Raw genomic sequence first — 12,077 nt, forward strand, 5'->3', positions numbered from 1 at the left:
GGGAGCTTTCAAAGCAGTGTTCGGAGCTCTGAGGGCTCCCTTGACTCCCTCTTCCAGGCCATCAGAGAGGCAGGGACTTACAGAGGAGCAGGTGGCTTCTGTACCACGTTGCCTAGGGTCACATCCCTGCTCCACTTCCCAGCCCTGTGACCCTGAGCGAGTTCCTGTTGTCTCTAAGCCAGCTTTCTTATCTGTAAAATGGAGATGATGATACCTAGCTCAGCAGGGCAGCTGTGAGGACTAAGAAAGAATGTGTGAAGTGCTAAGTCCAGTGCCTGGGACCTCATCAAGCCTCAGGAAATGTTAGCAGCTGCTGTTACACTCACACACAGCCACCCCATCCACTGTGCCTTCTAGTCTTCTCTGGCACATGGGAGAAGTCAATCTGGGTGTCTCCACTTGAACCCTGCACCTCTCTCTCCCCTTTTTGCCGGCTGGGCCTTGGTCTCTGACGGTACCTCCACGTGAGTCAAGCGTATTTCCCCCAGGATGGGCCCCCCACTCACCTGGTCCCACACACACACAGCCCTGGCGAAGAGAGCTGACTAGTCCCTTCCCCCAGCCCCATTGCCTCTTTTGTTCTCGACTGATCTCCCTGTGTTTCTTCACTAGGGCTTCACCTCACGGCTTTGCCTGTCAGCTCTGGGAAAGCAAAGCTTTCCCCCTCCCTTTCCTCTGCTTGGGGCTCAGCAGAGAAGTCAGAAAAGGCCACTGCTGCCCAAACTTGGAGAGCTCCCTGCCTTGCTTTCCTTCATTCAAGATCCCTTTGGCTGTTTGTTGGCAAGAGTTGGGGGAAGGGGCTGGCCTTCTGACAGGAATTCAGTTCCTTTCCCTTTAGCACAAAAGGCCTAGAAGGGCCTAGCAGGAGCAGGGCCACACCAGCTGGGAAGGTTCATGTTCCTTTTGATGCCACCAGCACCTGCCCCAGGGCCATTTAGAGAGGGAAAGGCAAGGCTGCACGGAGTGGGTTAAAAGGTTCAATTTATTAGTGGTATCACTGCACACAATGCCTATCACCAAGTGGATTTTGCACAGACCTGTCTCCCAGTAGACAGGAAGCCTCCTTCCCACCCAGAGGTGCTGCTGCCCTGGATCTAGGATGTTACAGAGAAACAGGCTGTGCCCCTTCCCTGCCCTCCCACCTGCCTTCTCTGGGCTTCCTCTTGAAAGATGGATTGCCCTTCAGAAACACCTGCAGCTCCTTAGCCCCTTGGCTCCAGTTATGCCCAGAGGCTGCCCCCTCCCCCCAGAAGTAGCCAGGTTGGAGGGAGAGAGAAGCAGGGGGTCAGCTACAGGCTTGATCGCATTTATTCTTCACCCTGGTCGCCCTGGCCTCAACTGAGATAGGGGTTTGATGCTGGGGGAGATTTCCTCTTGTTGACCTTCTTGACTGGCGAGGTCTTCATCCCGGGCTTCTTGGCCTGGACCCCGTTCTTCTCTCTCTTCCTGGGTGATGAAGACTCCACAATATCCCCATTGGAGGGTTCCTCCCGCCCAGGGTCATTGTAACTGTCCTCACTCTCCAGATCTTGCCAGCTGTCTGGGCTGGACTCTGACATCCTGGCCAACTCTCTTGGGCTGAACGATCGGTTTAAGTCTGGAGGTGATTCTGATTTAACTGGGCTTTTCTTCTTAGTCAACTTGCCCTTCTTGACTTTTTTCTTCACCTTTGCCTTTTCATCTGTCTCCTCCTCCTTGTCTTTCTCTTTTTCCTTTTTCTTCTTTATCTTCTTGATCACCTTACTGCCCTGGGACTTCCCTGTGGGGCTTTCGGAACGCCAGATGGTGATGGGAGCTGCTAAGTCAGGGGTACCTGTGACCATGCCCATACCTGTGTTGGTGGGGAGGGCGGGGGGCCCCACCTGGGTCGGGATGGGAGGCTTGCTTTCTTCCTCCTCCTCCTCCTCTTCCTCTTCTTGGTTTAGGTCATCTGCCCTGCACTCATGGTGGATGGGATGGTGGATCACTGCCACAGAGACAGGCCTGTAGCTTTTGCACCTGAGGGAGAGGAGAACAGGGAAAGACGGTTGACAGAGTGTGGGGGCCAGTGCCCCCCATCAGCCCACCGGCACTCACCAGCCACACCAGAATCGCTCCACACACTCTTCCTCTGGGATGAGCTCAAAGCATGGGCACTGGATGATGTTGAAACAGGCTGAGTCCACATCTTGGGAGCAGGTTGGGCCCACATCTCCGGAACTGCTATATGTCTTCTCTGAGCAGTCCTTCAGCCTGCCACACAGGGGACTCAGGCTGGCTCCCCTGCCTCCATGACTCCCCAGGGGCCCAGAGCAAGAAGCCTGAGGGACAGCAGGCTTCCAATGGGTTCAGCCCAGTCTGCCAAAAGACCTCCCCGTGGCTCCTGGAACACAAGCCAGGTTTACAGAAGCTGGGGCCGGGCTGGCAGCGCCAGGTCAAAGCTGAAGCGGGGAACCACAGTGAAAATTTTGGATCTGGCTCTACCCAGGAGTCTCCTGGGCTGTGGGTCTCCCAAGGAGGAGGGTCCTTACCTAGAATCACAGTCACAGTGGCTGATAGAGTGCAGGTGCACGTCGTGGTGGCCATAGTCAGAGGTGAAGGGATGGATGATGTGCCCGGTGCACTTTCTGTGTTTCCAGCAGCACCTGTCGGTGTCCTTGAATTCACCTGACGGGGTAGGAGTCTGGGGTAAGAGTCTGCGTCGTACCGGGCAGCAGCGGCAACATACCTGGATCTCCCTTCCCACAGCTCAATCTAAAGGCTTCCCCAAGTTCACCTGCTGCCGCCATCGTCCCTCCCTCCCCCATAGCTGTTTTTTTCTTTTTTCTTTTTGGCCGCGCCATGCAGCTTGTGGGATCTCAGTTCCCCCAACGAGGGGTTGAACCCGGGCCCCGACAGTGAAAGCGCCGCGTCCTAACCACTGGACCACCAGGGAATTCCCCCCACAGCTGCTTCTACTGCTGAGTAGTAGTAACTCAGCCCAGCGCTCTCCTCTCCCCAGTCCACTGCGTGTGACTCTGCCTGCCCCTCGCAGACTCCCAGGACAGTGTTTCACCAAGTCCCCCTTGCTGTCCTGTGACACCTGCCCTTCCCCTCCCCTGCCTTCTGTGGGAGCCTACCTTCCTTCCTTCCCAGGGCCCTCTGCTGACTCCTGCCTGCCCCTCGCCCAGTGCTCGGAGTTGTCAGCTGCCCCACTGCACAGAGTGCCTGGGTAAGGGAGGGCCCTCTTGCCGCGGCAGAGGGGAGCGCCACTTCGGAGTCCCCAGCAGTTAACACTGGCGGCAGCATCCTCCTCAGTTCCTGCGCCTGCCCCACTCAGGCCCAGGAGGCCAGTGTCCGACCCCTCACAGCCTCTGAAGCCACTCCAGCCCCAGGGCCTGCTGCAGCATGACAGCTCAAGCCTGGAGGGGAGCTAGGCCTGAGCCTCCAGTGCGTCATGTTCCTTGGCTTCTCCTGCTGACTCTTCCCTTTCCCTCCTCTCTTCTCCCTCTGACACCTTTCTCACTCTCACTTCTCTCCCCTTTCCCAGACTCGCTCTTGATTCTTTCCCTTCTCTTTACTCATCAAGTTCCCATTCCCCATCCATTCTCTCTCCCCAGTCCTTAGAGACACAGACTTGAACAGTCCACCCCTTGTAGGCGACACAGATACCATGTCCCAGGGCACAGGGGAGAAGCTGCTGGGGAGAGGCCTGGGGATTAGGGGAAAGGCCTGAAGAAAGGTTCCTACCTCTTTTGCTCAGCTGAATGCAAGCCCTGTGCACACACTGGTGTCTCCCAGCCTCCACCCTCACTGCCTCAGCTCTGACCCTGCCTAAGGCCCCATCTACCAATGGCTCTCCCCTTGGGCCACCATCTAAAACAAGCCCATGAAGTGATTCCCTGTGCCGAGAGGACAAGGCACCTTCCTGCAGGTTCCCCCTGAACTCCAGCTCTGGCAGCTCCCAGAGGAGGAAGGGGGCGGGCACTCACAAGTGCCAAGGCAGCCTGACTTGGGGTGCTACGGCTGGCTAACTCCCTCCAAACAGGCCAGGAGGACTGGGCCTTTATCCAGCCCCTACAAGGGGTGGAACTGGGGCAAGACCTCATACTGGCCACCAGCTAGTAGCTAATCAGGCTGGGGGTGTATTACTCCAAGTGGCCTTAAAGTACTTGAGAGATGAGACAGCAGCTTGGTCTGAGCCTTCCCTACATTCTTCCTCCCCTTCCCTCCCCCCCACCAGGCTCTGGGGGGCCTGGGTCCCCCATACACCCCTGATCCACTTAGTGGCCTCCCTTTCTGCTTCCTTTCCTCCCATGCCCTTTCTCCATCTCAGGGAAATAAGGGGCAGGGGGAGTAAGAGTCCTGCACCACCACCTCGGGCTTTCTCCAGCACGGCTGAACTGGAGCAAAGGGCAGCAGGGTGGCAACTGCCCTGAACTTGTAGTCAGGCCTGAGTCCAAGTCTAGCTGGGTGACCTGGGGCAAGTTACTTTACTTCTCTGAGCCTTGATTTCCTTATTCACAAAATGGGGATGATGGTAATACCTATTTTGCAGGGTTGTTGGGAGGACTCAGTTCACATGTGTCAAAGATATTTGTGCACCATACATAAAGTGCCGTACAAAGGAAAGGGGTGATTGTGGCTTCCAGGAAGGGGTGGCCCTCTCTGTCTGGCACAAGAAGGGGTCTCAGGGTAGGGCAGCTGGGTGACCCTTCAGGACCAAACACTTCCCTCCCTCCTGCCTACCACCAGGTGAGGGGTGGTGGGGACCCCTGGGGCCAGAGATTCCCCCAGACAGACCCACCTTCAGAGAAGGTAGATGCGTCAGTGCTGGATGCCACAGCAGCCAGCAGATGTCCTCTCTCCCAGCTGGGTAACCTGTTTATATCTGAGAGAGCAGAGAGAGGTAACAGCAGCCCCCCCCCCATGCCATTCATTCAAAAAACATTTCCTGAGAAGCTCCAGGTGCAGTCCCCAGAAGATGCAGAGATTAAAAGAACGACACAACAGTCCCTGCTGTCAAGGGGCTGGGGGAGGGGATGAGGAGGGTTGAGGCAGGAGAGGTCTGTGGAACAGTGCATGACAGTAGTGTGAGGCAAACACTGATAGGGAGGGAAATGGTGGGGAGGAAGGCCTGTGGGAGGACAGAACAAGGACACCTACTGAGATAGGGATGGGGGGACCTTCTTGGAAGAAGCATAATAGGAGCTGAATCTGGAGTCATGAATAGGAGTGAGCCAGAGTCTAGGCAAGAAGGGACAGTTCCAGGAATTGTCCCAGGGTGTTCCCAAAGACAACTCCAACCGGCAGCAGCTCCATCAGCAACCACAAGGTAGAGTCTGCCACTTCCTTTTTCCTCCTACTATTAGCTTTGTCCTTTGGGGTACTGGAGCTGAGTCCTGCTTCAGGAAGGTAGCTGACTGCTTGGGGACTTCAGCTGGGCTTTCAGTGGCACTCGGTCATCCTTCTACTGGTCCCTGGTGAGCTTGTTTTCCACAGCACAGGAAGTACTCAAAATTAATGGAATGAATGAATGAAACTCCAAGCACTTTCCTGGAAACTCCTACCCTGCTTCTGTTCCTCTCAGCACAAAATTTCACCAGCATTATCTACGGCTGCCCCCACCCTCATCAACTTCCAGTCTGGGGAAGTGGCCCTCCTTCCTCCTGCCCAAGCACCTGAACTCTAGGTCCCAGCCAGAATTCTCGCCTTCTGCCTCTTTACTGTTTTTGGTTTTTTTTTTCTCCTTACAGGCTATGAACATCTTTAAACAAAACACTCTATGAACCCTGTTTCTCACTCTGCCACTGCATATCCCACCCCTCTTCCTTTTCAATCCAAGTTTATTCACTCCCTCATTTAACGGATGGATTAGCTTTACTAGGCACCAGTGAAGGAAGCCTAGTCCCTACTTTAGTGAGCTCAGAGTCTCTACCTCTCTCTTCTACTCCAGCCACCTACAGCATGGCAGCCATCCCAGCCCCTCTAGCAGAATAGCCCAGGCAAAGGCCACCAGTGATCTAATAGCCAAACCCAGTGGCCTTCTTTTAGTCTCATCTCACTTGACCCTGTTGACCAATCAATCTCTTTCTTCTGCAAACTGTTCCTTTGGCTCCCATGACAGACCCCTCTCCTCTCTTCCTTCCCAGCTTTTTAATTCTTTCCTAACTCCTTTGCTGTCCCCTCCTTCTCTGCTGTATCCCTTAAATTGGTGATTACCAAGGTTCTGTCTTTGGTCTCCTCAGAAGAAGCTACAGGCTTGTCTTGGATAATGTTATCCCCTTCCATGGTTTCAACATCCACTAATAAAATGACATAAATCTGGGTCTCCAATTCAGACTGCTTTCATGAGCACGTAGCCAATGTCCTCTTGGGCATTCCCAAAACATCAAACCAGCATGTCCCATATGAACCCACCATCTTCTCCCTACCCTTCATGAACCACCTCCTCTTGCATCTTCCATTTCAGAGAGCAACAGACACCTCAGCTAGAAATCTAGGGATCATTCTTTCCCTCACTTCTCACCAACCTGATGACCAAGTCTTGCCATGCCTACCTGCCCCCATATCTGCCTCTGTCTTGGTTTAGATCTTCATTACCTCTGACCAAGACAGCTGGAGTAACTTTCTGCCTGGCCTCCCTGACTTCTGTCTCACTACCCACATCCAGTCCTCACAATGCAGCCAAACCGGTTCAGCACATTCCTCCTCTTTAATAGCATTCCACTGCCTTCAGGATGAGGTAAGAACTCATCAGGACAGAACTGGTTCCCAGGACCCAGGCCCTGGTTCTTCAGTTATAAGTTCCTCTTGTCCATCCATCCCTCCTCCCACCCCTCCCTTTTCCATTCCTTCTCTCCTGCCTCCCACTCCCCAGGAACACCCGCTCATCTTGGAAAGAACAATGCTATCCAAGTAGAATGGGTCACACTTCTCTTTTGCCCCTTTACCCTGCGCCAATGTACTTCATGTGTTTATAGCAACTTGAGAACAAGGCCTATATTTAATCCACCTCTGTATCTATAGATCCTGGAACATGGAAAGTGCTCAGTAAATGTTGGTTGATTGAATGAACACATGAGTGGAAGAGAATAAAGCCCCTATTGGAGCCACAAAGAAGCTATGGCATTGGAGATTCTGCTCAGGGTTCAAACCTGGGGACTTTTCTAGGGAAGGAGAATTGACCTTGGATGAGCATCTTCCTAATGTCAGGCACTGTGCTGGGCTTTTTTTCGGGGGTGGGGGGGCGGCTTTTAAAATATGCCTTTGATTCTAAATCCTCACCAAAGCCCATTTTATGGATGGGGACAGAGAGACTTACAATAAGTAACCTGTCCAAAGACACAACAGATGACAGAGGTAGGATTCAAATCCAGTTTTCCTGGCTCCATAGTCTATGCTCTTTCAGCCTACTTATGGTTCCTATCCAAAACCTGTCCTGCCAGCTATCACTTCCCATTACACCGGCTTTTCAACTCTAATATAGCCAATTCCTCACCCTCTGGTTTTACTCAGTCCTGACTCCACAGCCTCCCGTATCCAGCCTGGACCCTAAGGTCAGGCCAGAGGAGCGCGAGCCAGGGTCAGGATTCAAACTCTGCTTGCTCTCTCCAGTCACCATGGAAGAGGCTTATATGCAGGGTCCACTGGCTAATTCCCCCGACACCCCCAAGAAGCCCTGACAATTACAGCTCTACCAAGGGGAGGGATTTAATAACTCTCCTCAGATCTTCAGTCGGAGTTTCCGACTGAAGCAGCAGTCCAGGGCAGCAGTCCAGAGCTCCTCAGCAGAAGTGACTGAAGTTGGACACAGGGGGGGACTTCATAATGAATGAGAGTGATAGCTTAAAAGGAAGAGGGAGGCTTGTGGTCTCTTTCTCTGTAGGGCATTATTCTGGGCGCAGGGGCCAAAACTCACAGGTGATGCTCATTTGTACAGAATCCTCCCAGTCTGGCGAGCTGAGGCGCTCCCCCCCGACCTTGCAGCACAGGGGGTAGGGTTTCAGGTTGGGTACCCGGGCAGCAGAACGGGGGAAGGAGGGAGGGACGGAGGAAGGAAGGGAGGGAGTAACCAAGGAAGGGAAGGAGGGAAGAGGAGGGAGCAAGGCAGGGCGGCTCCCGTCTCCTTGGAAATGCCTCCCCGGCCCCGCCCACATCTGGAGGCGATTGTGATGTCGCCCGTGGAACTTCCAGACTTTTTCCTGCCCCAGAGTCAATGAAACCTCCCACCCCAGCCCCGGCGACTAGTTGGGCGCTGGACCATGGGCTCCAGCCAAGCCCCGCACTTCTTGGGCAGCGGCTTGGGTCCCCGGTGCGGCACAGCAACGTCTTCCAGCCTTACAACCGTAGGCCTCAGCTCTGGCTTCAACCGGACCACCCCAACTGAACGCGCAGGCAGTTCTCTAGGTCCTCAGGACCCCAGTCCTCAATCATTGGTCCATGGCTCGACGTGAGCCCACCCCTATATCCTAACTCCGCCCCAGCCAGTCCTTGGCCCCGCCTCCTTCGTCGGGCTCTCTCAGGTTCCACACCCCCCTCGGGTTCTCAAGCCAGCCCCCGTGCCACGCCCCCAGCTGGAAGCCCTCCCCTAATCTGCTGCCACGTCCCCTCCTTACCGGTGCTGCTCTCGTCCCACCAGCTGGCATCGTCCTCAGTTTTTTCCTTAGTCCACCTTTCAATCCTCAGTGTCGTCCTAACCCACATATCTCTCAGCCTAGTTCTTCGTCTCTACAAGACTCTTCCTCGCAGAAGTCCAACCCTGAACCTCAGTTTGGCCGAGTCCAACGTAAACCCCAATCTCAGCTTCGCCCCAGTCCAGCCCTTAACTCCGCCTCATGCTTGCCCAGTCTCCCGCCTCCCTCCGCTGTAGGCTGCGTTGTCTTAGTCCAAGTCTGAGCTTCCGCTGCGCTCTTCATCCGGGTCCTCCCAGTTCATTCGGGCCTCTCCCTCTTTGTTCCACTTTAACCTTAGCACCTCCCCGTTATCTCAGGTCTAAACTTTAGTTCGGCCGCTGAGGCCCAGCCCTCAATCCCATCCCTAGTTCCTTTCTAGATCTGCTCCAGGTTTAGTCCTACCCCCAGACCCTAGCCCCGCCCCTAACCCCGTTCTTAGCCCCGCCCCAGCCATTCTCTCAACATCCGGGCCCCTCCCAATCCTTCGGAACCCAGCCGCTGCCCTTAGCCCCGCCCCCAATCTACACTCGGGGCCCTGCCCGCGTGCCTAGGGAGCTACTCCCTCTAAACTCCAACCCGCCATCCTGGCTCTTCCAAGGTCCCTCCTTCCCTGGCGGGAGACCGGGCTCGCTCTCGCTCTCTCTCCCCGTCCGCAGGCCCCACCACTGGAGCCCAGCTAATGAAGACGTGATGTCGGCTTGCAGCCCCGCCTGTGGCGCCCACCCACAGCGCCCCCTCCTAGCCCCCATGGGGCACCCTGTATTGAGACAATACTGCCCAATATAGACATCAACATAGAGCCAAATAATCGTGGTCACTCTTCCCCCAAATATTTATTATAATAGTTAAGGTTTTTGAGCTCTTCCTGTGTGTGTTAGTGCTTTATTTCACTCTTGCAACCTCATGTCGTATCTCCATAGGCTTGCCCCATGCGGGGAGCAGGGCAAGCTGCACGCATAGTCACCTACTACACACGCCCCTCACAGTGCACACCCCTCTCACCCTCAAGTATAGTATACACACTGCACATGCATGTACCACACTCACAGCGCAGGTTAAAATATCTACTCACCACACACGGACCAACGCAACACGCACACATGCACACGCCCCTCACATACACCACCCAGAACACAGACCCATACTCCTGCTCCCCACGCTCCACGCAGCACAAACACTCCACAGCAGTACTATGGTGCAGGACACACACACACACACACACACACACACACACACACATACACACTCTGTGTAAGGCAAGAGTTGGGGATCACAGTCCTGTAAGGAAACAGAGATGGAAGAACAATTCCAGGAGAGTGTGAAAAAAGTGTTACAGCCACATCACTATCTTTCCACACATCACACCTCTCAATTTCTCTTGGTACCAGGCTCCAAAGCCAGGATATGCCTCAAAGGATGGAGAGAAGGGAAAAGGATGTTGCTTAAACTTTGTTTTCTCCAGAGTCATCAAGGGCCTCTCCTGCTGCTGCTCTGCATGATCTCAACCTCCACCTTCCTCAAGACCCAGCAGCCGGAGTGGCAGGATCACCACCCAGACCCTCTTACCCACTGTAGCTTTAGAGAACTCTAAGAACAGCAGGGAGGACTTCCCTGGTGGCGCAGTGGTTCAGTATCCGCCTGCCAATGCACGGGACAAGGGTTCGAGCCCTGGTCTGGGAAGATCCCACATGCTGCGGAGCAACTAAGCCCGTGCGCCACAACTACTGAGCCTGCGCTCTAGAGCCCATGAGCCATAACTACTGAGCCCACGTGCCACAACTACTGAAGCCCACGTGCCTAGAGCCCGTGCTCCACAGCAAGAGAAGTCCCCGCTCACCGCAACTGGAGAAAGCCCGTGTGCAGCAACAAAGACACATGCAGCCAAAAATAAATAAAATAGTTTTAAAAAAATAAGAACAGCAGGGGACGGGAAGCCAGTAGAAAGGGGAGAGTGCAGAAAAGCCAACTCTTCCAGAATAGAGTAGTGGGTAAGAATGGAAGCAAAAGATTGGGATTGACATATATACACTACTATACACTACACTACTACACTACTAGATAACTAATGAGAACCTACTGTATAGCACAGAGAACTCTACTCAAGTGCTCTGTGGTGACCTAAATGGGAAGGAAATCCAAAAAAGAGGGGATATATGTATATGTATGGCTGATTCATTTTGCTGTATAGCAGAAACTGACACACCAGTGTAAAGCAACTATACTCCAATTTAAATTTAAAAAAAAAGAATGGAAGCAAAGGAAGAGCACTTGCTAACTGGGAACGAGGATCTGTGTTCTAATCTTGACCCTCCATGACCTCCCAGGATGACTCAGGCCACATGTGTCCCTCCATTGTTGGCCCAGATATCTGAGACACTTCCAGCCAATCTCTGGCTCTCTGGATGTCAACAGTGAGCCAGGTTCTTGGTCACTCTTCACCGAAATTGTTATTATAATAGCTAAGGTTTCTGAGCTCTTCCTATGTATGTTAGTGCTTTATCTTATTTCATCCATGAAATAACTGGGAGTTCCCTGGTGGCCTGGTGGTTAGGATTCTGGGCTTTCACTGCCATCGCCCAGGTTCAATCCCTGGTCAGGGAACTGAGATCCCGTAAGACGTGTGGCATGCCCCCCCAAAATAATAATAGAGATGAGGAAACTAAGTCACAGAGGTTAAGTGATTTGTCTGAGTGTCCCAGGATGGACAGCAAGGATTCAAATGCAGATCCTCCTGACTTGGAGCACGTCTTTTTTTTTTTTTGAAGAGGGCAAAGTGTATGCCTTTTTTTTTTTTTTTTGGCTGCGTTGGGTCTTAGTTGCAGCATGCGGGATCTTCGTTGAGGCGTGCAGGATCTTTTGTTCTGGCACGCGGGCTTCTCTCTGGTTGTGGTGTGCGAGTTTTTCTCTAGTTGTGGCTCTCAGGCTCCAGGGCATGTGTGCTCGGTAGTTTGTGGCACGCGGGCTCTAGCTGAGGTGCGTGAGCCCAGTAGTTGTGGCGCGCAGGCTTAGTTGCCCCACAGCATGTGGGATCTTAGTTCCCTGACCAGGGATCGAACCCACGTCCCCTGCATTGTAAGGTAGATTCTTTACCACTGGACCACCAGGGAAGTCCCTGTATGTCTTATTTTTAATCCAATTTAGTTTTTTAATTGTTTTAAAATATAAGAATATGCTACTGATAATTTTGTTAACTAATATAGTTAGATGTTGTCAGATAGCACATCTTCTGAGTAAGAGCCCTGCCTCTACCTTCCTGGGCCTTCTGGTCAACCCAAAAAGCACCCAAAACTCATTCACTTCTCACTGTGTTCCCCTCAGAGAAGTATTTTTTAAAGGACAGGCAGGAGAAAGGTGAAAAAAAATAAAAATATTATCCAATGGTGGACTTGGGTATAAGCACGAAGTAGCAGGAGACATTTGAGGGGGAAGGGACCAAAGGAAAAG

At 53.3% G+C, this 12,077-nt stretch overlaps 1 protein-coding gene across 2 annotated transcripts; it reads right to left on the bottom strand.

Moving 5' to 3' along the window:
* Positions 1-52: 52 nt before the first annotated feature.
* PROCA1 (protein interacting with cyclin A1) lies at positions 53-9,058 on the bottom strand. 2 transcript variants are annotated; one of them, XM_036835482.1, is made up of 6 exons: positions 8,577-9,027; positions 7,880-7,940; positions 4,766-4,849; positions 2,511-2,646; positions 2,077-2,232; positions 53-1,998 (listed from the first exon to the last, which is right to left on the bottom strand). In XM_036835482.1, the coding sequence occupies exons 1-6, from the start codon at positions 8,604-8,606 to the stop codon at positions 1,335-1,337; spliced, it is 1,131 nt and encodes a 376-aa protein (XP_036691377.1). In that variant the 5' UTR covers positions 8,607-9,027; the 3' UTR covers positions 53-1,334. The 2 variants fall into 2 exon arrangements, with proteins under 2 accessions (XP_036691377.1, XP_036691378.1); XM_036835483.1 differs by lacking the exon at positions 7,880-7,940 and having other exon boundaries at positions 8,577-9,058.
* Positions 9,059-12,077: the final 3,019 nt, after the last annotated feature.

The sequence above is a fragment of the Balaenoptera musculus genome, chromosome 20 (genome assembly GCF_009873245.2).
Source record: "Balaenoptera musculus isolate JJ_BM4_2016_0621 chromosome 20, mBalMus1.pri.v3, whole genome shotgun sequence".
NCBI classification, from domain to species: Eukaryota; Metazoa; Chordata; class Mammalia; order Artiodactyla; family Balaenopteridae; genus Balaenoptera; species Balaenoptera musculus.

Bases quoted from the DNA above. Each gene is read 5' to 3' on its own strand.
- PROCA1 (XM_036835482.1), bottom strand. From the start codon at position 8,606: ATGCCAGCTGGTGGGACGAGAGCAGCACCG. The intron at 7,941-8,576 runs GTAAGGAGGGGA...CTGTGCTGCAAG, and splicing joins GTGGGACGAGAGCAGCACCG to GTCGGGGGGGAGCGCCTCAG. The intron at 1,999-2,076 runs GTGAGTGCCGGT...CCTCTCCCTCAG, and splicing joins GAGCGATTCTGGTGTGGCTG to GTGCAAAAGCTACAGGCCTG.